Source organism: Mandrillus leucophaeus, unplaced genomic scaffold, assembly GCF_000951045.1.
Source record: "Mandrillus leucophaeus isolate KB7577 unplaced genomic scaffold, Mleu.le_1.0 Scaffold461, whole genome shotgun sequence".
NCBI lineage: Eukaryota > Metazoa > Chordata > Mammalia > Primates > Cercopithecidae > Mandrillus > Mandrillus leucophaeus.
Genome location: NW_012104932.1, coordinates 956,272 through 983,660, shown reverse-complemented (window position 1 = coordinate 983,660; position 27,389 = coordinate 956,272). Strand labels below are relative to the sequence as shown.

Sequence of the window (27,389 nt, the reverse complement as noted above, 5' to 3'; positions counted from 1 at the left end):
AAAACTAGGTTGAGCTAGCTTAGTCTGGATGTAAAGAAGAGTTACCCAGAAGAAGTAGAATTGAAATTTAAAGTGTAGGTAGACATTAGTCAATAAAAATTTGGATAAAGACAATTCCAAACAGAGAAAATAGCTGAGGACAAAAGTCTTAGTTTAGCAATAATTTCCTATATCTAGATAACAGAGATAAAACTGCTGTAACTGGCACATGGTAGCAATAAGGAAGGTGTTGTGTAGACCATACTAAAGGTTTTAGATTTTATTCTATGTGAGAAATTGAAGACTCTGAAGGATTTTAAGCATGGGAAATGGCATGATCAGATTTTTGTTTGAAGAACATTGGTCTTGGTACAGTGTGGGAAAAAAAGCAATTGAAGAGGGCAAGAGTGGGTAGAGTCAGACTAATTAAGAGAAAATTATATTTTAGCAGCATATGGTGATGCTTTGGACTTTTACAGTGACAATGACAGTAGAGAATTACATGATTCGAGATATGTTTAGGCAATAGAACTAGAAAGACTTGGAGAATGAATAGATTTGGGAGGGTGAGGGAGGGGAAAGTGTCAAGAATAAATGACTTGTAGGTTTTGGGCCCAAACAATTGGGTGGATGTTGACTCCATTTATCATGATAGAATATTTGGGGTCAAAGGTAGAGAAGTGATGAGTTTAATTTGGGGACATATTGAGTTTGATATGCCTATAAGACATCCACGAAGACATACAAAATTTAGAAGAGGGGTTTGAAATAGAAATAGTCTTGACAAATAGATGAAACTAACAGATAAAAGTGTCTAATGGGAGAGGGAAAAGTGAGAATTCACAGACCAAGCATCTCAAAGATTCAGAGGTTGAGCATAGAAGAAACAATACTCAAAGAAATCAATGAAAGGGCAGACAGAGAGGTAGGATAAAAAGCAGGCCTGCTGCAGTGGAGGTAAAGAGTAGGGAACGCTGACTAAAGGAGAGTATCCTGGTCTGTTCTGTGCTGCTGTAACAGAATTCCCAAGACTGGATAATGTATAATGAAAACAAATTGATCGGTTTATGATTCTGAAGGCTGAGAAGGCCAAGATTGAGGGGCCAACATCTGGTGATGGCCTTCTTCCTGTGTCGTCTCAGGGTAGATGGAAGAATGGGGTGAGGAGTAGGGGCAGATTTGTCCTTTTATAAGAAACCCACTCCCGTGATAGCAAATCCACTCTCATGATGACAGCATTAATCCATTCATGAGGGTTTAAACACCTCCCATTAGGCCCCATTTCCAAACCATCACGTTGGAAATCAAGTTTCCAACATGTGAACTTTGGGAGACATATTCAAACCATAGCAGCAGACTTGGCCAAGGTCAAGTAGCGTAAGACTTGAAGAGTTTCCACTGGATTTAGTAACATAGAGGTCACTGTTAATCTTGAATAGAGTAGTTTCGGTCGCACTGTACGTGGATAAAAGCCATATGTTATTTCACTGAGAAGTGAATGCAAAGTTGTTGTGTGGTAACCACAAATGCAGACATCCCTTAGAGGTTCTTTAGCGGAAAAGGGGCAAAGAAACTACTAGGGATACTAGTAGAGTCTGCATTCTGACATCAACTATTTATTTGACTTTTGGCAAATTACTATCTCTGATCGTATGCCCTAATCTTTATAATGAGAATGATGCAAACAATAGTGCCCACCTCGAAGGGTTGGTAGAAGAGCTAATGCATGCAAAGTGCTTTGTAATGGGGGCTTTGCTACTTAGTAAGCATTTATTAAATGTGAGCTATGATTATCCTTGGTCTGGATATTGTAATATCCTTGATATTATGGAATCTTCTTAGCAACAAAATTAAACTTAATACTCTTCAAAAAATTTCTATTTAGGAACACCAAAGCCAGAACAATCAGAGGATACAGACAGGAAAAACTAAGGGCTATTTGTCCTAAATAATAATTTTAATCATTCATTACTAATACTTAGTTAAGAAGTCTTTCCAATCCTTCATTCTCTTGCAATGCAAGCTATGTTATTATTTATACTTCCTATCATCTCACAATGTTTTATTGCAGAGATAAAATGTAGTGTTTTTGTTGTAACCATTGGCTTAAAATTATTCTGAAATCACGAGGATATTTGAAAATTATTGTTTTTAATCAGAAAAGTCACTACTCTGGGGAACCATTATTCTATATAATTTATAGATTTTATATCTATCTTCTTATTTCTACTGTATATTGCATATTGTCTGTACAATTTTATGAAAAGGAACTTGCATATGCTAAGTCGCCAGATTAAGAAATAATTTAAAATATTTTGCATATTTAGTTACTTTTTATATTTTCTATTTGTGTATATTTAATATACCTTTTAAAAATACCAGTTGAGCTTTTCATTTTGCTCAGTTTCAATTGGCTTTTTATGCTGTAATGCATCTATTTTAAACAGAGATATTTTTCACATTATAATTTAAAATGTTCAGTTCATTACTATGGACCCACCTAGTGTCGACTTTTCAAATTCATTTCCTTACTCTGTGCGTATGCTTATGCTATACTTCATATATATTGTGTAATAAATGAAATGCTTAAATAATCTTAACTTTTAAAAGCTCATTTCAGATGCTTAATGTTTTTGTTTGTTTTCTTATGCTATGCATTGAGCATGCAACATAAACAATCTGAAAATAATTGACTATTGGTTAAACAGACAGCTGCTAGAAAGCATCTTATTGCTCTTTCGGCATCATTCACTCAAGAGGAAAATATAATCACTGGTATGAAGAGTAGTCTTATTGAAAGAGGTCATTTTACATAGGAATTTGTGTGATTTATTTTATATGCTGATGTTACTTTTTAAAGTTTATCAACAACATTGTATTGGCTGTAATAACTGTGAATACATATTGCATTTCAGTTTACAAAGACTTTTTTGTATCCGTTGTAATATTAAATGTTCATACTATCTTTGCAAGATAAGTACTGTTATCCCTAATATACAAATGAGGCAACTGAACATCATAAGAGACATTATAGGTCAGAACTAGAATTTGAACCTAGATTCTTAGACACAACATAATAAATGTTTGTGTTTATTCATTATATCACTTCTGAGATTTTTAAAATGTAAATCAATATATATCAATACCTGGCTGGTATGTATATAAAATGTCAATGTTCAGAAATTGGCCTATTTGCTAATTAAATTAATAAAATTTACCTGTGCTGGGCAGTTCAATATATTTTTCTTAATTGCATTTCTTTAATTTCACTTCTGGCCAAATCCTTTCATTTAAATCAACTTAATGTTAATGTATTTATATTCACCCCAAAATAAAATGTATACTTAGATGTTTATGATGACAATCACTGAACTAAATTTCCTTTCAGTTTCTGCCCCAGTGCAAGCAAACTTGGTTCTCCCCTCATTCCAGTAGGAGAAAAAGTCCAGTACAGGCCCTTTACCCAGACAGCTTTTGTTTTGGATATTGAGTGTCCCTCCGAAGAAATCTGGGGAGGCGGGGGTTCTGGAAAAAAAGATGTTAGATTCACAGTCATCTTGCCCTATAATCCTAGGCCTCAATTTCAATGACTGCATATGTTCCTATGAAAGGACATTTTTGCTACTTCTTTGAAATCTTGGATGAATAATGAAATAAACTGCATTAAGCGATGGACAACACAAAACTTTTATGGCTGAAGATCATTGTGCTCTGAACAATCAGTCTCAAGGTGCTACAAAGCCAATTATAAAAATGCAAAGAAATGGCCGGGCATGGTGGCTCATGCCCGTAATCCCAGCACTTTGGGAGGCTGAGGTGGAGAGATCACTTGAGGTCAGGAGTTCGAGACCAGCCTAGCCAACATGGTAAAATGCCATCTCAATTAAAAATACAAAAATTAACCAGGTGTGGTGGTGCACACCTGTAGTCCCAGCTACTAGGGAGGCTGGGGCAGGGAAATTGCTTGAACCTGGGGGGCAGAGGTTGCAGTGAGCCAAGATTGTGCCACTGCACTCCAGCCTAGGTGACAGAGCAAGACTCCATCTCAAAAACAAACAAACAAACAACAACAAAAACAAAACAACAAAAAATGAAATGTTGCTTAGGTCTGAACATTTGTGGAGTGGTTGTGGTTATCATAGTCCAAGTATCACAAGAGGATGGTGAGCACTAGCACAGATGGTCCTTCTGCAATTTGTGCAGGAAGTTATCCAGGGTTGGAGTACTTTACCTCTGGTCTTGGTGCCTGAGGTCTTCCCCAGCATCTAACTATGGTGGCTGGTGCAGAGGAGGCAGGATCAGACAGTTCTGAACCTGAAGTGGTCAATAAAACCAAAGGACAAACCGATAGGCAGGTAAGCCTTCGCCTCAAACATGTAGTACAGGCCACCCAGGAGTGCCCAGACACATGGTCATTCTTAGCCTTCAGGCCACCACGGATGCCCTTGACCACCTGTTCCAGACAATGAATGTGGACAGGTTTTACAGGTTCCACCAGAAGGTCAGTTGGCAGGCAGGGCCACCATCGGGATAATCCATCTGCTCCATGGTAGATGGTGTCCTGCTAGGGCATGTGGAGAACATCAGTGCTGACAGGCATACCCAGCACGTTCCCTTTGTGCTGTGCTCGCTGGGGGCTGCCGGGAGCTGGTCACGCACCGCTGTGCGCTGGCTCTGGCAGTCACCTTTGCCCAGGTCTGTTCCCCTAGTGGCTGGTTCTACAAGTTGATTTATTCGCTAAAGCAAGCCTAGCCTGTCAACTTTTTGATATCATGGGTCATCTGTCTAAGGCTCATTTCTCAAGGTGGGCCATAAATTAATGGAAATATGTAAATATACTTTTAATTGTATAAATAGATGCCCATATATGTATTTATATGAACAAACACACATTTATATTTAAAATAATCTAATAAAGTCGTTATTGCTCGATTTTAGATGCTTGAAAAACACTGAGGTAGATGATTGTCCTGAATTATCAACACCTCATATATACTTATATAAATAGAAGTAATAAAGCACAAGGCAAACAGAAAAGCATCCATTGTTGTGCTAGCCTTTACACTTGTAGATGGTTGACAATCTTCTCTAGGACGATATTATATTAACTCCCTTACAAAGCTGGCCTTGAAGGAGATGTGGATATGCTGTATACTTGTGGGTATCCTATATTGGTACCACTATGCTAACGGGACAACGAGGTATCTTTCAACCACGCATAAAATACTCAATGACTGGCATTTTTTTCTGCCCCGGAATGGTTGCAAAGTAAATGAAGGGGATATTAAACAGCTTTTTTAAGGAATACACGTGAATCGTGGGAAACATGGTGAGAATTACAGTAATATTGTATATTGGGATAGTGAAGAAATAATAGATAAGGGAAACGACAAACTCGTGATAATTACAGTGAGGCATTTTATGGAACATACTATAAATATTTATGAGTATTTTAACTTTTTAAAATTTCCCAATATTTATCCCCCATAGTATATCTTAATTTGTTCCTGGAGCCATTTAGGATTATTTTGGTGTGATGCTATCAAACTATACTTTGAAGAGAGAGAGGTTTGGTAGAACACTGTTCCCACCTTTTCTACACAAACACAAATTCAACCCTATTTTTTAGTGCAATATTTCTATTCTCCGTAATTTTTTTTTTTTTTTTGGTTTGTTGGTTTAGTTTGGTTTCTGATAAAGTGTTTCAAGGCCAAAATGTTTCAAGACTACTGCTTTAGTGTTTTGTTAACCAATTATAAATAGTTTAATAACTAGTTTATTAGCAGCCTGGTTTATTTTCAGAATTCCTGTTTAAGATAGTGTATACCTCTAATCTAAAAACTATCCATTGTATAGAATGTATAGCCTTCCAGTTTTTTTGTTCTTCATTCGTGCATACCTGCATGCATGTATGCTGGACTCAGGAGCTCTAATCCAAAAGCTATCCATTGTATAGAATGTATAGTCTTACAATTTTTTGTACTTCATTCATGCGTGCCTGCATGAGTGTATGCTAGACTCAGGATTTAGTCAGTTGTTGTAATTCTGTTGATAATATCCCTGAATGTTCTCTAAAGTCAGATTGTTAAATTAACCTGCCTAGTCCTCCCTGATACTGAATTTTGCTCTTATATGGAAATGCCAGATTCAAGGATCAAGGACATTCCCCTGAATCCTGCATCTGCTTTTATAATTAAAAAAAACTACAGATATGTGACGGAAAAGCATGATTATATGTATTTGACTGGAATTATAGAGAAATAGAAATGAGATAAATTTACTCTTTTTGAAGTAGTGGAACGTAAGTGGTGTCTCTTTTGAGTTTTCTTGACTAGTCTAATGCTCAGGCAGCATTTCCTATATTCTCCTGTGTTTTGTCAGCATGTTAGTAGGATAGATTCCTATTTGCCAATTGGGTTAAGAATTAAATATGTTTTAATTTAGAGGTTATTTGGGTTTTTGGTACTTAGATACATCCATTAAAATATTCTTTTATGAAATAGTGCAGTCTCCTTATAAAATAATTTGTTTGCTTTCTTTAAACCAGAAATCGCTGGTCATCTTTAACATATATGGTGGTATTTATTGTTCCCCTGCCATGCCTCTAGAATATCAGAATGATAAGGGGAAATCATTAATTTCTATTCATTTAATTTAACAGTTTTAATTGGACAGGGTCGTCATTACATTTTCTTTTAGTGAATTGCGGGTTTCTTTTTCAGTGAATCAAAATGTTCGGGTTGCTTATGAAGTTCAGCCCTTGGCATAATGTCACTAATGATTTCTACAGTACCTTGAAATAAAGCAACAGGAAAATCTATCAACAAAGAGATGTAAATGGAATATTTTTAGATCAAAAATAAGACTCAAATCGTTCATACTAGAAGAAAAGGACAACAGTGGGCAATTGCATATTTGATCACTTTAAATGCAATCAAAATAGCAGTGCCTGCCTAATTGCAAAAATAGCATCTGGACACATGGAAAAATGGAATGGCAGTTGTATTTGACAGGATTATTGCCATTATGAAATTAATAAAGAGGTCCGTTATGTTATGAAAGCAGAGGCTAGTCCATTATTTTTTCTCAAATATTTTAGACATTTTAAAATTTCAGCATTTTTTCTTTCATCAGTGTATTTTTCCTGGAGTATGCCTTCATTTTTTCCTTTTTAATATATAATTTTTAATGTGGAAACCCTATGTTTTCTTATTGAAAGGAATGAAACATTTGCATGCGTGTGTATGCACGTCTCTGTATTTGCATGTGTGGTTTACATGGGGTGAGGGAGGGCTATAGAATTTATGGTTCCATTTTGCCTGAGATGAACTCTGTTCTTCTGGTTTTTAAGAGTCTCTATCACCACTGACTATCTAATTGTCCAAATTAATGGCTTTTCAAATAGGTCTTTTTTGTTTGTTTGTTTAACTCTTTGTCGTGTTTGTCCTTTCTTATCCTTTCTAGTTTAGTGCTTTATTCACCTTCTCACACAGTCTTTTATACTCATGAAATAAAACATTAATGAAATTTTTACACATTTCAGTGTAGTATTTCCATCTCTACATTGAAAACCTCTATTAGATATTCTGCCATTATGTAAAATTCAATGTAGCTTATCACTGTTTCCACCAGAATGTTCCAATTTCCAAACTTCTGTTAATAACATCGCTGTTGTCAATGGACATTGGTACTTTACTCCATGTTGTTTCTTCTATTTTAATCTCTCTTCTTTGAGGAAGTAATATTTAAACTTAGATGTAATGTTGAAAGTGGAAGAGCATATTCTAATCTTGAGGAACAGATTATGGAATGGCCTAGGAATACCAGGATACACAAACAGGGTCCTGGAGTCTTCTGATATTTTCTTCAGGTAAAGAGTGCAGTGGTATTACATACAATGCTGTGAAATCGTCTTAAGGATACAATAATGAAAAAGATAAACATTTCTTTTTATATAGCTTATCGTCAAGTGGTGGGAATTTATGTTCTACTGGGTATTACAGAAGAAGAGTGACAGGTGATGGATTAGGATAAGATTCCAATAGGGGGTGATACCTCAACAAATCTTTAAGGATGAGTAGATGTTAGCCTTATAAATTGGGAGAAGGGAAGGGGGGAAGATATTCCAAGAGTAATGTACACTTCAGACAAAAGCTATACCAGTTTGGTGTACCTAGAATATGAAATTTTTGATATGTAGGGAGAGATGAAGCTGGATAAGGAGGCCAGGCCAGAGCATGAACAATCATATATGTTGAGCATCTTTCATCTATTTAAGGACACTTTCTAGTTCCTTTTCTTTGCACAATTTATATTGCTTGCTTATTTTACTATTGATTTGTTGATCTTTTTCTCATTGATTTCAAAGAGCTCTTTATAGGTCATGGAGTGAGTAGCCCTTTCCTTAGATAGTGTCATTGTTGTCTTTTTATTTCTATAGATGCCTTCTGTCACTTTGAAGTTTTTGGTGTTTATATAGCTGGATTTATAAATCTTTTGTTTCATGGATTGTGGATTTTGATACATTGTTTGTAAGACTCTCTCTTCTTTAAAATTATATTTCAGTTCACTCATGTTCCCTTCTAATAGTTTATGATTTTATTCTTTATGTTTGGATATTTGAGCATATAAGGCATTTGTTGAATGCCACCTATAGTATTGACTAATAGTATATAATAAATTCTCTCTATGTAATTAAGGTTTTCCTCTACGTTCTTTTCTATTCCATTGTATTTTCAATTCATTCAATACTACATTGTTTTAATCATTGGGATTATATATTGTGTTTTAATTTCTAGTAAATTAAGCCCTCATTCTTCTTCCTTTTCAAAATTTTTCCTTTTATTCTTATTTAATTGTATATAAATTTTGAATTTATTTAGCGCTTTAAATATGATAGTACTTTAATTTTGAACTCATTAAATTTATACATTAAATTAGGAAGAATTGATATTTTTATGATATTGATGCTACCTATTGAGGAACTTGGTATGTCTTTTCATATTGTATTAAAGCTTTCTTTAAATAGGTCTTGTATGTGAATGACTTCATCATAGGTATTTTGTCTATGTTACCAATGTTAATGGGGTCTTTTCCCTTTATCTCTAATGACTAGGTGTTATCATATATATGAAATATATTGATTTCTACATATTACTTTTTTCCCCATAGTAATTCTGAATTCTCATAGGACTTCTGGGGGTTTTCCATTGATTCTTTAATATATATTTTACTAAGTATAACAAATTAATTCTAAATTCTCAAAGTTTAGAAGCTGGTCATCTCAGTTTGATATCTTTTTTTTTTTTTTTTTAACTAAAAATCTCCATATAATTTTGTTTATAAAGTAACACTTTTATCATTTTATTTTGTATTTTAGGTAGGTTTTCTTGTAGAAACCTAGTGTCAATTCCTAGTGAAATAGACACTAGGTTTGTAATCAAAAGACTTTGGTTCAAATAGTTTTTCTTCCCCTTATAAGCTGTGAAATCAGAAGGTAGTTAACTTTTGTCCTTGTATTTTCCTTTAGATTTGTTAAAAATTAAATTAACTAATCTGTGTGAAAATTATTGATTTCTATTTATAAGAACTTGATAATTGTTTATGAAACAGACTAGGATGTCCTTATACTGAACTAGGTCATAATTCTATGAAAAAAGTTTGTTTTTGCATTTCTACCTTTTATCAGAGTACTCTGCCCAGAAAAGATGGTCAGAAAAAAACCATTAGGTGTATTGATTCTTTCCTTTTTTCTCAGTGTGCCTCATAAAATTCAGGGCACACATTCAATATAAGAACAATGCTTATTAAGTTGATTTGTTTACTAAGATTAAGAATAATGGCCCAGTTATGAAAAACGAGTAAATCTGAAGTTAGTTTTCCATACCAGGAAGAGTATTCATGACCTTAGATATATGTTCTTATTTTTTTAAGATGTTCTTAGGATACTAGCATATTTTACAAATACTTACAGTTTTCTAGTCTATGCTTTGACTTTATGCAAGATTTGAAAATAAATATTTCTGATTATAGACCCATGATTTATTTAGAGGTATTAACAGGTGTTTTTCAAATAGTAATATACCATTTGATTCCCAAACAGTTCTTTGGCATCAGGGAAAATTACAAACATTAACTTATCTTTTTTCTTATTTATGAAAATATGCAGTTTATGCATTAACATTTTAATATATAGATTTAAAATATAGGTGTAAATTTAAGATTCTATAAATGCTTGTTGAGTAATTGAATGAATACATTCATTTGGTAATGTCTATATTATACTTTCATCCTGTCCATAGTCTTTCTGAATTATTTTCTAAATTGTGGCAGTAAGTCATTTTGTTAACAACAACATGAAAAAAGCAAGTTGCCTATATGGAAGCAGCTCTTCAGAGTGTCCACAAAATGCATTTTAAGAACTAGGTTTTCTTGAACACAATTTGCCTGTCAGGATTTCTAACATAACTTTTTAGTTTGTGTTTGAATTTGTCATTTGATATTTTGAAATTTTTGATACAGGCAAAAACCCTTGTATTTATTCCCCCCTACACCAATCACAGTCCCATCACACACATGAGGTATTTACTATAGTGAGAGACTAAACTTATTTTAATTATCTCACTGAATTAAGTAATGCTAATAAATATAATTGTACTTAGGAAACTAAAATCTCAGCTACAAAATTTTTTCAGAATCACAAATAGATGAACTTAGTCATAAAATTAGTTTTGAAAACATCATTTTTGGGGAACCAATTAAGTTATCTTGGTAATTTTAACTTAAATTAACTTATATAAATTAACTTTAGTAACAGTTTATTTTCCTCACTGTCTTATATTGCTGTATGAATGTAGAATTATGCTACAGTTTAAAAGGCCAAAATAAATTGTCAACTACAAGTAATAGTCTTTAAATTGTTAAAGAAGGACTTAACTGAGGAATGCAATAAATTTTATTTTTGAAATGATAAATTGATATATCAAAGAACAGATCATAGAAACAGAAGTTTATACTTGAAAGGGACCTAGAAATCATGTTCTCTGAGACATTAAAGACTTAGGCAATGGCTGGGCATGGTGGCTTATGCCTGTAATCCCAGTACTTTGGGAGGCCAAGCTGGGCAGATCACCTGAGGTCAGGAGTTCGAGATCAGCCTGGCCAACATGGAGACAAAAATTAGCTGGGTGTGGCGGCACATGCCTGTAATCAAAGCTACTCAGGAGGCTGAGGCAGGAGAATCACTTGAACCCAGGAGGTGGAGGTTGCAGTGAGATCACATCACTGCACTCCAGCCTGGGTGACAGAGTGAGACTCTGTTCCCTCCCCTTAAAAAAAAAGACTTAGACAAGACCATGCCATTAGTAAGGAAGGAGTAGTTGAGGCTCTCTTAGAGCAGCGGTCCCCAACCTTTTTAGCACCAGGGACCAGTTTCATGAAAGACAGTTTTTTCCATGGGAGTAGGAAGGGTTAGGTGAGGTGGGAGTATGGTATTGAGATTAAAGAGTTCCACCTCAGATCATCAGGCATTAGATTCTCATAAGAAGCGTGCAACCTAGATCCTTCACCTGCACAGTTCACAATAAGGTTTGCATTCCTATAATAATCTAATGCTGCATTTGATCTGACAGGAGGCAGAGCTCAGGTGGATTAGCCCGCTGCTCACCTCCTGCTCTGTGGCCTGGTTCATAACAGGGCATGGACCAGTACTGGCCTTGGGGGTTGGGGACCCCTGCCTTAGAGTACAGGTTTCCTAACTTTCAGCCTAGCCATAATTTCTTCCACTATACTGTGCTAGATACAAGTAGACTGAACATTGTTAACAGGTAACATTCTCATTCACTATGAATAAGATTTGTCATTCACTTAGTATACAAGCAAAGGAGAATATGGAGAACAGACAAATGTAGTCAGAAATGAAGGAAATTGTTCAAACATTTTCATACTTTCATCAGTTTTAACTCTCATTTCTCCTCTGATTAGTTAATAAAATGAAATGTATACCTTGGTGGTGGGAAAACCTCTCTGAATGATGTCTACTAAAATATTTTATCGACATTACCTAACAAGAATGTTACCTAACAAAACTACACTGTTGCAAAATAATGGTGCCACTTTTCACTTTGCTGCTACCTCTAGGTAAAATGTCCTTGCAGTATATTCCCTGAATTACCTTCGAGGTTGAAAAATTACAATGCCAAAGGTTTGGTGGCCAAGAGCCCTTTTATTTGTATAGTCCCATTTGAATGACTTTTCTTCTTACGGGTTACATGAATTTTTTTTTACTCAAAAGAAACCTTCTGATTTTTACCACAAGGGTGATTGAGTTACATCATTTTCATCCTCATAAATGAACAAACCATGAGACATCACCATGTATCCCAAGGAGAAATGATAGTGTAGAGAGCAAAAAAATAAATTGAAAAGCATAAATTCAGTAGGTCTTATTTTCCTCATTGACAACCTTTGCCTGAAATAATTGATTATTTATATAAGACAGAAATTCCATTGCAAAGGAGTTGCATAGGGACCAGAAAATTGGCCCCTGGATTTTACCTGAGATTGTAAAAATTGTAACTATATTCGGCAAGGAAACCTGTTTTAGAAATTATTCTTAAAAATAGAGCCAAATTACATGAAGAATAGTACTAGTTCTGGTGATTGTCATCACTACAAATGAGATAAGAATACTATTCTTCTCTGTTTTAATTGTGTGAACGAACTATCTTTTATGTTATTTGTGAAAATGGGACAGTCATTTCTAACCCTAACTTTGTCCAAAATTTGGACATTCAGTTACCATAGAAACATACTTGTAAAGCACTTTCCTGTATGTTCTATACTTAATTGCCATTATGCGGTATTTGAGATGAACTAAAATTCATTGCCTTTAAAAACTGTGCAGGAAATATGGACTATCAATAATTTGGATGTTCTCCAGCCCTGCACCTACTAGTTTTGGGACTTGCTCATTCGTAATTGGGATAAGTCTACATATCGCATATAGTTGTTTTGACTATTAAATGAGATAATATGTTTTATTATGTATCATATAGATAGGAATTCCTCAGAAAATAAAAGCTTTTATTTAAAATTATTTCAAGCTATTCTGAATAACAAGATAAATCATAAGATCATACAGTGAAAGCAGTTACTGGAAATGACTTCATTTCATTGAAAGAAGTATGAAGCTAGAGTTTCTAAGGTGAAGGTGTTTCTGAAGAACACTGTTTCTTCAAATATGCAATCTGAGAACAATTCATCTGTGTATTCTAACCAACTGACAATAGAAAGAGTATGAAGTTAGAAAGACCTTGAATTTGTAGGCTATTGTGTACCGGTTCCTTGGCATACATGTATTAGGGGGAACTGAATTTTAGATCTTTAAAAAAGAAGATAGGCTATAGAATGCCTAAGACATTTTTTGAAGAGGTCCAATATTACAAGACACTAGTTTAAGAGTTTTAAGCTACATGTGATAGGTCAATAGTGAGCTCACCAGGCATCTGGTGAATGACTCACAGATGTACATTGGTTGGAAGCTTCTTTCTTTCTTTCTTTCTTTTTTTTGAAAGGGGAAGTGTCCTTTTTTAATTTTAATTTTTTGTGACAAAGTAAGTAACAGCAAAGGCAAAAGATATTTTCTTAATGCCCATTGTGTCACCTGAAGGCAATAAAATGGTAATACTGTCTGACACTGATATGCTTTGAATTCATTGTGATTATAATATTAGGAGTTTTATTTCTCACAATAAGTTTTCCAAATTCTATGAGATGTGAAAACTAGCTTGATGGTAGGAATACATATCAAATAGGAAAATGTAACTTGCACCTATGACCACATATTTTTATTTCAGATGTTAAAATAGAAGATATTTAATGATTCTAATCTAAAATAGAGGAATGAAAATATATCCTTTTAAAATGAGGACAAAAATAGTAGGAATGCATGCTGGAAACTATACCTGAAAAGGGGTTACATTTGAAAATAACTTGTTTGTGATTTTAACAGTTCTTGATAGTCTCTTTGAGAATTTTCCAGCAGTGTTCTCTAGCATATCTTATATTCCTTAGCCTGTGTGAATCCCCTTTTACTATCTGCAATGGAAACAACATGAGCTCAAAAGCATACTTTTTCATGTTCATTCCATTTTCCATGATACTGCTGCAGCAGTGTCAAAAAGACTTATCCAATGTAAAACTTTTATTGGGGTTTCTATTGTACTTTGGTCATCTCTGAAAATATATTTTATTTGTGTATCTGTGCTTGTCAATCATACTTATTTACCATTTTATGTATTATTCAGTTAAGTTCTTAGCACTATTTTTTGTTCATTTGCTTTTATATTTTTGTTTTAACTTTTCTCACTACATCTGCCTCAGAAGGCTTGGATACTAAAAAATTGATTGGAAATTTGGTTTTATATACATATATATAATTAGAATTGTTACAACTTTTTTTGAACTCTTTTGTTAAAGCCACAGCACTGAACATATTGGTAAGCATTTAATAGATGTTAAGTAAATGCAAAAGTGTTTCTCAACAAAGATATATTTTGAAACCTTAACAAACATCACATTGGGTTATTAGTTCTGATTTAAAGAATATTTATAGTCAATTGAATATCTTAAGCTTTTCAGATGATTGAAAAAGAATTTACGTTTAATATATGTGCTAGTCATGAACACATTTAATATTTAAACATTTTAACGTTTAATGCAAAATTTAAAAGATGATTCAATTAACAGTATTTTAATATTGAACATTGTATTGATTGGATCATTTTGATCATTTAATAAAATAACCCATGGCAAAATTTCACCAAAACATTTTGGAACAGTCTTTCCTTTTGTTGATATTCTAAAGTCTAACAGAAATGCTGATTTTCAATATAGGATTCAAATGAAAGAAAACTTCTATGGCTTAGAGAGGTACATTTTAAAATATTTATTCAATTAAACCATCATATACAGTATTAGCTTAATGACAGCTTATATAAATTTTATTTTTTATAACAATTACCTGAAAGCCTTTCAGGTCACTTAAAATGTGAGTACCATCTTGGGATTTTCATCTAACTATAAATTCTGGAGGATCAGTTTATTCTGCATTATGGTGTCACAAGTGAAATAGATAGAAGTGGCTTCAAGTAACAGAGGGGCTACTAACAGTTGAATGACTTTAAATTCTGTTTGCCCAAGTTGAACAGTGGGAAAATTAGGGAAATACATACCTACCCCTTTCTACATTGTGTAAGATCCATGAGCTAATTTATGTGAACAAAATTCTTTATGATCTTAGAGTTCCATTAGTTCAAATTATCATTATTAGGATGATCATTATTATATTTGGCAAATTTTCTGTCTAGTTCCTAGTCTATTTCAACTCCTTCGGCATAGATGATTGCGCAAGAAATAATTTGTTTTTGAATGGCTACAGTAATGTTTGCAGAATATATTAAAGTCAAAAAACTCACTTTCAAACCATTTAAAATTCTCTTATATGTTCTTTGTGTTTATTTGGCATATGTACATATGTATACATATATTAAGTGCCAATAAAATCGAAATCAAATATAAGGAAGGTTCTAATATGAGTATCTTTTCTTTATACTATAGTTGGCCTCAAACACTCCTACTCTCTTTCTTACCTGTTCTGTTGACCTTCTAGATGAGAGTTTCAGAGAAACAACCAGAGGTAGTAGCTGTAGCAAGACAGCAGCTGGGACCATACGGATCTCAGCATCCCGCCTTATGGCCATTATCTTTGTTTCTATCTTTATGCTGCCACTATGTTTCCTTCTTGTGCTGTCTCTGCGTCCTCTCCTCCTGCCTCCTCCTCTTCCTGACTCCAGCTCCCATGGCTCCCTGTAACTCACCCATCCTCCTTCTTCACTTTTTTTCCTCTATTGATATCAGATAAGCAAGATTTTTCCTAATAAAGACAAATTTTTAAAAATATTTTTAAAAGTGTATATAGCTATGCAGCTACTATACCCTAATTCTCATAACCGCCATTAACAAATGAAGAAAAATATAATGTATACATTCTCATTTGTATACATTATCCATTAGAGCGTATTAGATCATAGGTCCCTTACGGCCTGGAAAAAATAGATATTTAAAATAAAGGCAACAATTTTCTCATTTTTCTATGTAGGAGTAGGTTGTTGCTGGAACAAAACATAATTTGAGATTAACAACAAGAAGGACTAGTGAGTAATATTCTTCCCCCCTTCCCCAACTGCTGAAAGTGAAAATCATGTCAGCATCAAGTCATTTTTGCCATATCCCTTGTTAACAGCTTTTTTAGGGTGGGTCATAGTTCTGTGTTTTTGTTAGTGTCTTAACTCCATAGTGACATGCTTAAATCTTATTCCACATTGATTTTGTAGTGTGTGTGTGTATATTTTTAGAATATCTCCTGATGATAGAATTAAATATTAAGTTATTATCAACTTGTCCAAAAATGTATAAGCTTTGAATGAAGAATAAATTTGCTAATATGAGTTAATAATTGATTTTTTTTTGTCTTCAGAATATGTGTATGATGTATCATTGTGAATGTCTAAAAAAGTAAACTTACTGTCTGCCTGTCTCCAGAAAAAAAAAGTGGGACCTAATCAAACTGCCGTGGGGTCAACCCTTGTGGTTTTAAAGGCTCTTAATGTTGTCCAGCTGCAAAATAAAAGGAATTGGGAGGGGAAGTTGGAAGGAGTGGAGGGGGCTGGGGGGGAGGAATGTGTGGAAAAGAACAGGGAGTCTGGCTTTTATTTTTTTTTTTAAGTGAGTTCAGTGCCAGCCTGGACATTGGCTGTACAGACTATTGAGCCATTGTCTGCTCCATTTCCAGAATAGCCCCCAGTTAATCACTTCGGCTTTGAAGGGAATTTCCTCGTGGAATTCTCCACAGAAAATCTAATCAACTGACCTGCCCTCTCAACAATGGAAGGCTTTTTTTTCCTCTCTTTCCCTTATTGGGGCGGGCTCTGTAATGTAGCCTTTTGTGCAGAATGAACCCTCCCAGTAGGAGTGGAGAGCGTGTGTGAGTGACTGAGTGTGTGTGTGTGTATGTGTGTGTGCATGCGTGTGTGAAGAATGCACACTATCTCGTGTTGGTGAGTGTGTGCTTACTCCCTGACCAGATGCTGCGGTGCACGGGGCAGCCACCATCTCTGCATGCATGTCTGTGTAAGTGTCTCTCTGTGTGTGTGTATGTGCCTCTGTCATTTCATGTCAAAGGTACATTACCTGATTACCTTTCTCGCCTGCCAGATTTTTATCTAGATAATTGGAACTGCTATGGAGGCTGTGCCTTGCCAGCCAGCTTAGAATCTGTAAAGCCATAGTTTGTCCACCTTGTTATCTGTGGCTGCCTGGGCAGAGGAAATTAAAGAGATCCACAGCCAGGGGAGCGCTTCCTACTCCTGACCTCCCCAGCGATCCCAAACAGGACAGTTTGTTAGTAGCGTCTTTTTGTTGTTATGTTTTGATTTCGTTTTGGGTTTTTGTGCGCTCGTGGGTGTTATTTTGGCATGCGGATACCTATTCCCCTCCACATCGCACATCGTGTTTTATGGAGTTTAGAGCTGAGGAAACTTTGGTTGGGTTGCCAGGACGTTCGCACCACTTTGCGGAAAGCACGAGCTAACAGGGAGACGGACAGAGTGAGTGACAAGTTGTTTACAGGTTTCCTTGAAGGGGCCTCTGCTATATTTCAATCTGTCAAAGTTGCTTTTCTTCCCTCAGAACAATGCCCGATTGTTGTGTGTGTGAGTGTGTGTGTGTGTGTGTGTATGTGTGCGTGTATTTCCGTGTGTGAACGGAGAGAGCCTAGAAGAGGGTGAGAAGGAGTAACAATTCTTTGTGTAAAAATGCTATTGCTAACATTTAAATTTTTTGCTTCATTAGTTAATAAATGCAGTTTAATCGAGCTTCTGTTATTATCTAGACTTGGTTTTTAATCAGCAAATATGTTTTACAAAATCATACTGTTATGCGTGTGTGAGTGTGAGTTTTATGATTCAGAAGACAGAGTATGGGAGACGTGTTAAATGAGTTGACTTCTCACATTCAGTGATGTCTAGAAGAGAGAATTAAAAGGAAAGGACAGGCACCCTGAGGTTGTCTAGAGCCTTGCAGCCGGAGCGTGTGGCTCCGCGGAGGGGGGAGCAGCCAGACCCGGCTGCTGGAAGTGCACTGCCCCTTTAAGAGACTGGTCAAGGAGTCCTAGGAGAGGGAGAGGAGGGAAAGGAGGGGGGGAGAAAGAGGGAGAGAGAGAGACAGAGAGAGAGAGGGAGAGAGAGAGAGAGGGAGGGAGGGGGGGAAGAGAGAGAGAGAAAATCAATTGGTTTAGAAGGTTTGGACTCACTTGACAGGTTCAGTTGGAGACGATCATAGGTGGCTGCTGTGACAAAGGGAAATTGTGCTTTTCCAGCATGCTTACTGACCCTGATTTACCTCAGGAGTTTGAAAGGTGAGTACAGTTTTTTCCCCCTAATATATTGAAGTACAACTCTCCCATTTTACAGTAGTCTCTGAATCATTGGAAGATGCTCTCCCAAAACGTGTTTGTTAGAGAAGCTTTTAGCTTGGGCTTCTGCAGTCTTGTTAGCTGATTTTTTTTTTGTTGTGGTTGCCCGGACCAAATTGAACTGATTTGCAAAGTCTCCGGGATTTCTGCTAATGTTTTCAGGTTGCGTCCTGTAACAGCAAATTAAATGAACCTTAAGCATCTCTCTCTCTCCCCAACTCGCTGCTTCTCTCTTTCTCATTCACTCTCTTATTTTCTTCCTTCATTGATTGTTTTCTCCCCACCTTTTAAAAATGCTTTTGTGCAGAATGTTACCATTTTCAGCATCTCGGTCTCATGTAATTTCTAGGGTGACAGAAGGTTTTAGTGGTGCTTTAAACGGAGGCTATAAGTTCCTATTTGATCCTTCCGTAAAACTTTGGAAGCTGCTCAGTAAAGCACATGACCTTTTGTTGATATAAGAGAGCGTTTTTTTTTTTTTTTTTTTCCTCCAAAGAAAATTTAACATCACCGCTATATTAGATTACTCCATAAGCGTCAAAAATAGGGGGGGAAAGTGGATAAATGGGGCTGTTCCCTTTCTAAGTTTTAGTGACCACTTTTTGTGTTAGCTGTCTTCACTGAATTTTAATTTACTGTATTTTCCCCTTTTGCTATGATGGGAATAGTGTATTTGTAATTAAGTTGTTCCTATTTAGAGAAGTATCTGCAACATCCTTTTATTTGATGTTGTTGCAAGTAAAGCAGGGCTTTGAAAGAATTTTAGCCCTCTTAATGTTCCTATAAGTACACATTGCAATTTTTAAATTTGAGTTCTTATCCCAGCATAAGTTCATTTTTTTGAACTATAAATAGAATTTTGTTTGCCATTAAAAAGAATTCAAACTTTGTATTCTGTATGGTGAATTAAAAAAAAAAAGCTAAAAAAAGCCAGGATGCATGATACCCAGGCTTTTTTTCATTTTCATGAAAGCTACCTTCTGTATAAACATTTGTTGTATCTGACTATGCAATGCAAGCTAGGTGCTAGACCAGCTGGTTAAAAATATGCTAAGTCAAGCTGTTCATCGCTCAAACGACTGAATTTGATATGAAAAGACGAAAAAAGAAAGGACAAAGATTAAAACATTCTAGAAGTGAAGCAATGGAAGAGAAAAAGAGTATTGAGGATAAAGTAACGCTTGAATGTGGTCACATATTAGAGAAGCCAGTATCAAATCAGGGAAGAAAGTAAAATAGCCAACATATAGACTTCAGTGCTGTCATCTTTCTTTGATTTCTTCTGTGTGTTTTTTGTATAATTAAAGTGCATCTTTACTAGATAATTCCAGCGAATGTTAGAGCTTTCTTTACAGTTTTGAATTAAAATTTTCAGTTCTATATATTAACTCTTTAATGAGTGAGCTTTTATTTGCAAATATAGCCTTATTTCATAGGTAGATGTTGAAGTTATTCATAGTGAAACATACTATACATTGCCTAATGTAGCGATTTGCTAATTTAACACAGTTAAGTTTTCTAGAATGCACAGAGTAGCACTTAAATGATAATATTCTTTAATTCTAATTATACTTTTTGCAAATACAACTCTGAGACTGATTTGTAAGCCTGTTAACAGATTGTACTTATAAAAAGGTAGTTACATATTAACAGGCTGCAGCCTATTTCTCTATATAGGCAAGCTTCCTGCTGTGAACTTTATTTGTATTTTTTTTTCAATTATCTCTTTTTAAACTAAACTTTTCCCTTTCCTATTCTGATGCTCAAATCTGTTAACATCTTTTTTCCTCCTGGTGGGAATTTCATTTTTTTTTTTCACCCAGAGGCATGCTTTTCTAACTAGCTAATTAAATAAGCAAGTGATAATCAATAGGGTTGTTAGTATGACTATCAAATTTAGAAATATTAGTATCTAAAATAATTCTGAAAAATGCCGTACAATATAACGTTCCTTAATAATTTCCCCTGTGGCTGTAATTGGTAATACATACAAAGATGTCAGCAAATCATTACTATTTGTTTACATTGAATTTGTACGGGTGAGTGTCTCTATAGGCACCCATGCATGATACAGTATATCATGTAGACACAATATTGAATATTTATATTCTCCAAAGGAGGTATTTATGATGTAATGAAACTATCAAATATAATTAGATTTTTTTTTTTTTTTGCCTTTTCAACTGTTTGCAACTTTCACTGAATAAATAGGTCATTTCTATTGACTGTTAATTTTTATTCTGTTGGATTACTTGCTATAGATGATTTTCCGCTTAAACTTAGAAATCGAAAAGAAGACTGCTAAATTTCTTTGTGAAAAAGAGAACTTTGATCTAGAGAACATAATAAATTGCTTGGGGTTCATGTACTGTAAAAGTTTTATGTGATCATTTTTAACTAATTTCATTGGTAGAGTCTTGTCCATCTTTTATTCTTCCCAGCTTGTAGACTATTTGAACTTTAAGGAATATTCAAAACTTAAATATCAGGATCAAAATTTGGGTTCAGATTTGTATGTGTCTATATTATCATCACTAGAAATGAACATGGTCAGTACTCTCAGACTAATAAGCAGTTATTAAATAGTTAAGAAGTAGTAACAATTTCATTGTTTGTTAAAAATATGCAGGAGGTAGTGCAAATAGAACAGTGATTCTAAAAGGTAAAGAACTTGAAATATTTTTATTTTCAAGCATCCTTGTGATAGACTAATTATGATTACTGAAAAACACAATTCCCAGGTGGGAAGCAAATGGGTGTATATGTTCTAAAGATTATTCGTAAGGAAACTCTTTTACATTTTACCGTTTAGAGAAAACATAGCTGGCAACATGGTCTAAATGTGAGTAATAGCATCATTAGAATGAACGCCCGAAGTCTCCCCAAATATTTAAAAGAAGTCAATAAATGTATATATTTAACTGAAAGTAGATAATGAAAAATTGTGACTTAAGGTTTTCCTTTGAGAATGTCACCTATTTTTTGATATTCCAAGGAAGAAATGAAAATATTTGCCTTAAATGTCAATATTAGTTTGTTCATGATAAGTAAAATAGCCATTTTTGATAGTTTCTCAATATTCTATTTCTTTCCTTTTTATTTTATCTGTCCTCTTTGGTTGTAATATAATAGTTTTGTGTCTAAGCTACTCGTTACAGTTTCTAATTGCTTTATGTTAGAAACTTAAATAGCAAGTGTAAGATGATTGCTTAAGAAGACAGTTCTGATAATGTCTAGAAAGAAGAAAAAAGTTGGGATTGAAAGTCGTGGGATTATGCAAATTAGGTTGTTAGTATCACCTATTTGATTGCTTCTCCCAAATTGGTGCAGACAACAGACAGCAGATTTTCTAGATGTTGAAAGGAACACTACAATAGTAAAACCTTCTGCAATAAAAATTAACTTATTTACTTCATATTTCCATCAAATTTATTTCTGGTTATGCTGACTAAATAATTTTTCTTATTAGGAAACTTTTCAGTATTTTTCTGAAGAAAGAAATATACATCAGATCCTTTTACAAACTAATTCATAAAATTCCATGAAAAGCTACTGCTGGACGTTTGCAAAAAACTACTCTTTGACATTAGTGGTATTTTAGTTACCTAAAGTTTGACCATAGTAATGAAATATTTATTACACAGATATATTTTGCTTAATTAAAAACTTTAACAACAACAACAAAAAAATCCATTGTGCTCACGAGTGATAAGTGCATTCAGGTTAGCAGGTACACTCTAGGTGTGAATCACAGAAAAGTTATCTGTTCACATTCTGTCACCTAATGGCAACTGTAAACCTGTAAGTTTGATATTATGTTTTCAGGATGTTCTGATAGCCTTTGGTAATTTTATTTATTTGTTATTTACTACTACTTTGTAGAAGAGACAATGTCTACAACTGAGTATAGATTTTAATTACCATGTCAATAATTTGCAAGCTAACTGAGCTAAGACATTGGTTTGGAATGCAGCTTGCATGAGGCAGTTCATAAACCACATTTCTATCACACTCATGCTGAAATACTGTCCTGAAGACTTGGCAGGAGACCTGACTGATTACCAAGAACAATTAAGGGTTAAATGTCAGGTGACATTGTGTACTGCTCAGTGTTTAGCAGGTTTGATAGACACAGAAATGTGCAAATATTACGATTACTTCACATGTTGGTGTGTTCTTATCTTATGTTTCTCAAATGTAATAAGCACATGTTAAAGTATTTACCTGTTCTTAGGAAGCTTTTGGCAAAATCTTGTATAGACATCATACATGAGAGGCAGATAATAAGACCTGTTCTGATTCTTTAGCACATTAGTCCTTCACAGAGTTGGAAACTATTTCATATGAATTGCACTCATAATGCATTTAGAAAGCAAAATTACATTCATGGGTAAAGGCTGATTTTTATTGTCTGTTTTCTTTCCACTATCAATTCTTCAGCAACCTAATGAGTATATTGTATAATGCAGATGTGCATTATGGAGGCTGAATATCTCCCTTTTTATAGATTAGTTAAATAAGTATAACCGATGACTTTTGTTTTCTTTCATAATTTGTTATTCATTTATAATTTCAATGGGGTTATCCAACAGCCTGGGAAAGAAACTAATCTAAGTTTTTCTCTTTTACTAACTCATGTATAGTTCCAATATGCCAGGTGTCTGATTCCGGTGATGGCAGTAAGATAATAAGATTTTTAAAGGTTTAGCCAAAGCATGAAATATCTCCTTCCTAATGGAAAATTTTCTTGAACAAGAAATGGACAAAAACATAACAAAGTCTTCCTTCCTTCCTTCATTCTCTCCTTCTTTCTCTTTCATTGATTGATAGCATCATCATTTGTATTAAATGTGAAATTTGATTACTATGTAGATAAACAGGATCAAGTGGTATTGCTAGAGTGGGAAAAAAATTTAAATTTGACATGCTTTAGGAGAATGCCACTATTCCTTCATTGTGATCAGGAACTGATAGTGGTTCAGGAGAAGACCTTTTTATTCTTTCTGACCTCTGTGTTTTCTCCTGCAGTTTGGAAGCTGTTCTTTCTTTCCTTTAGTGTTGTCTATTCTTTTCTTTACTTACTAATTGAGAGTTCACACATCTTCTCTGGAGATATTGTGGCGTATGGTTTTGCTTGTCCAATAGGGGGGTGTTGCATTTCTCCACATTCAGTATCCTTTTCCCTTGGAGCCTGAGAGTAAAACCTCAGCAGTACTCCCTCCCTTTGCCAGCCTGAGGAGTCAGAGACTCAAACTTGTTCCCAGCTCTTGCGCCTTCATTGTAGAGCTGCATTCTGCTCAGTGGGCTGCCGAGAAGGACCAGACCGAAACAAGATTTAGAAGAATTCTGGTGAGAACTGTTTATAGGGATATGGTATTTTAAAAGAATGTAGTAAACAAACAGAATTGTGGCATAAACAAAGATAATTAGCATAAACAATGTCGTTTTAGGACAGGTGGTTTAAAAAAACAAACAAAACAAAAAACCCAAATATGAACCCAATTTGAATGCTGCCAGTTTGGAACCACTGAACCTTAATCTGTACTTCATGAGAATTACCCAGGTTTGTTGATAAACTTGTTAACATGCGTTTTTTGTTTCTTTTGTATCATTTTCCGGTCATTATGCCCTTTTGTCACCCAGCTTGAAAGTAATTAATCTATATTACAAGGTAGTTTAAGGAGTTTTTGCCCATAAACATGACAGAAGGAAAATTTAAAACAAAAGCTTATGGATGTTCATAGACATTTGAAATCAGTGTCAAACCTTAAATCAATTCAAACCTGAACTCGGCTCATTGTATTTCAAACCTCTCTTTTATCTAAGTAACATTTTAGTCACTTGGCTCTTTAGTGTTAATACATTTACTTTTGTCTTGTCTTAAAATTCAGAGATTCGTTTTGCTGTGGCTAAATCAGCATTTCTGTGTTATGTGTTTCTTTCTAAGTGTTGCTTATTTCTTATTATTTTTCTCTGTAACTTAGTGAAGGTGGTACAGCAACGTATAAATGTATCTGATGATCATGCAATATGAGGATGCTAGTTATTATGAACCACATTATCTAAACGTACTATGCCGTCGTGATGAATTTTTATCTGGAGACATTTAGGTTTATTACTAAATGACGTTTTTTCTTAATGCCTTGTACTGAAATGTTTTGACTTAAATGAAATGTGGAGTGTGGTGAACAGAAAGCTGTTTATTTTTCTTGCATTAAGGATCAAAGTTCTTTATTGAAGTTAAAGAGATTTTTTTTTTCTCTTCACTTTCTCATGGACAATGGGACCAGAAATTCAAAGTGGATATCTCTGATATTCTGTGGCCCTTCTCTTTGCTGAAATGAAAGCATTTGTGAATGAGTTTTGGTTTCTTGGAGTTATAAAATGTGTGTAAACTAGTAAACCATGTCTCATTCATGTGCTATGGAGATTTCTCGTACTTCAGGGACAAAAATAATTTGGCTACTAACGAATTAGGGCTACCTGCCAGTGCCAACACATAGTGTAGGTAAGAGGAACACTATAAAGAAAAGCTGCTGGCAGCAAATCCGTTGAAACTTTCATATGTAACAGCGTTTCTATTTCTGCTCTTCACATCTTTGAAAGAAAGTGTGTTTTAGAAAAGAAAATGTTAAAAAACAGAAGATATGATCTTTCTTAAAAATGTATGTGTAGCTCCACTTTAATATTTCTCATTGTGGAGATGCATAGGGTTTCATTATGTTCTATGCACTCTTGGTTCCCCTACCTTTCCCAATCATTTCTGTCACATTGAAACCTAAGGATCAGATGCATGAGAGTAAGTGTAATATGAAGAAATGAAATTCACTGCATAGAGCCAAAAAAAGCCTCAGAGCCTTATATGATTTTGATATTGGCAGTTTAAAGGAGTTAGATCAATTGGGACACTGAGCAGAAATTTTATGAAGGATGTGTCCTCTCATTTAGGGCTTCAGGAACATTTTCAAGAAAAGAAGGGAAAGAGTTAACCTGTGTTGCCTGTTGTTAATTTCTTAGTGTAGGAGTAAAAGAAGAGGTAGACCCAAATCATGTTTTCTTGGCATATTTTTAATCAAAATTTATTTCAGAATGTAGTCAGTGTTTACATTAGTACTGAATTTGCCTTTGTTTTTTTTTTGTTTGTTTGTTTGTTTTTGTTTTTGTATTAAGTACGACTGAAATACTAGGGAGATAGATTGTTTGAACACTGGTTGTGAAACTTTTACAGAAGATCTTTCACATATCATTTTAAAGTATGTTTATCTAATAAAAGATATCCTAATGAAAAAGAAATACGACACTGAAAATGAGAAATATTCCTTAACCTAAGAGAACACAAGTGGAAAAGTAATACTTTATTATACTATTAATTTTTCAGTCACAGTTAATTAGGTTGCTTGACAAAGTTCTAAAACACTTTTATTCTAATTGCAGAGTTAAAGTATTATTTGTTTGCCTACAATTCTTCCTTTGGTTATTTGCCCTGGGCCAGTGTTTGTTGGGCAATGGTTTTCAAAGTCCAAAGACTTTTTTTTTCACTTCTCTCCTGAGGTCCCTTTGTCATTTTTTTTTTTTTTTTTTTTTTTTTTTTTTTTTTTAGCTAGTGAGTTTCATAATATGTTTGAAAAGAGGTTGCAGGGGGATGTCACATATAATTAAGGTTAATATTTCCTTCCTTTTTTCTTATCTGTACTCTAAGAGGTCTATGTTGGAGATTCGTTAGGATAATGTATAGTATTCCCATTATTTAGTGTACAACGGAATGAACTGGTGCTCAGACTATTCAATTTAGTATGCATTCACTAATTCAACTTTGACCTTGAGTGATAACTGAATATAAAATTCAGATTCAGATTCTTTGTCATCTATAATACAGCATTACGTATTATTATATTTTATGTAATATTCAAAGTACCAATAGTCAGACAGAACACCTAGGAATGGGAAAAGAAAGATAACTATGAATGCTATTCTTAAGAGTAGAACTTCTGTTTTCCTCCAGTCCTAAACATAACTACAATTTGGGAAATAGAGGAAAAGGTATTGTTTTTAGGACCATAAGGATTATGATATACAAATATTTATAGGGTAATTATTTCTAAAAATGTTAGCATTACTCGACAAATAATATGGATCTAATTTGACCTATAAACAATTTAAGAATATTTAATGCTTTAAAAGCATTCTTCTAGAGAAATAAAAGCATATCCAAAAGATCCTGATAGCAATTTAAAGAATCAAAGTGATGGGACAATATATTTGGACTTTTATAAGTGAATGAAATGATAGTTGGAATTCACTAACAGTTATATGAAGGATTATTTTAGGGAATGTAATAGTTACACATGTGTGCACATGCAAAAGTTAGAAAGCCAGGGGAAACTTTTTCATTTATAGGGCAGTTGATCTCTTGAATGAATCCTGCCAAATTCTAATGAAGCTGCAGTTTTGGCAAAAAATCTTGAAAGGAAGAAATATTTCATAGAAATACAAACAAGGTTCATTCCCGTTTTCTTGTTTGCAGCTCAGAATCCTGTGGCATGTGCTACGGGAACATATAATAGTATTCCAGCTTGAAAAAGATTAAAGGTGGTATTGTGGTGTATATTTAATGGAAAATTTGAACTGAAGACGTTGAGTGAATCAAGGTATGCTCAAGTAACCTTTGGGGATATTTGAGGTTTTAGGTTGAGATAATAAGAAAGTTGAGTGTTCAGGGTCTAAAGCATACCTATCAAATGAGTGAGAGTGTGTGTGTGTGTGTGTGTGTGTGTGTGTGTGTGTATAATATGATTTATCTCCTCTATAAATAAAATAATTTCCTCTTTTAGGTAAGATTTATATTTGCCAGTATCTTCACTGATTTTTTTTTTTTTTT

At 34.3% G+C, this 27,389-nt stretch overlaps 1 protein-coding gene across 4 annotated transcripts in view; it reads left to right on the top strand.

Annotated features, from left to right (window-relative positions):
- Positions 1 to 27,389, top strand: part of SOX5 (SRY (sex determining region Y)-box 5) — a 1,081,658-nt gene that overhangs the window by 613,172 nt on the left and 441,097 nt on the right. Inside the window, exon 1 of one of the 4 annotated variants that reach the window (XM_011994777.1) lies at positions 17,004 to 17,169. The exons of 2 other annotated variants lie outside the window; for them this stretch is intronic. In XM_011994777.1, the coding sequence (XP_011850167.1) occupies positions 17,162 to 17,169 (8 nt within the window). In that variant the 5' untranslated portion in view covers positions 17,004 to 17,161. Of the gene's footprint in view, positions 1 to 17,003; positions 17,170 to 18,314; positions 18,455 to 27,389 lie in introns of those variants that run through there. One more of the 4 variants, XM_011994776.1, reaches the window with a different exon arrangement.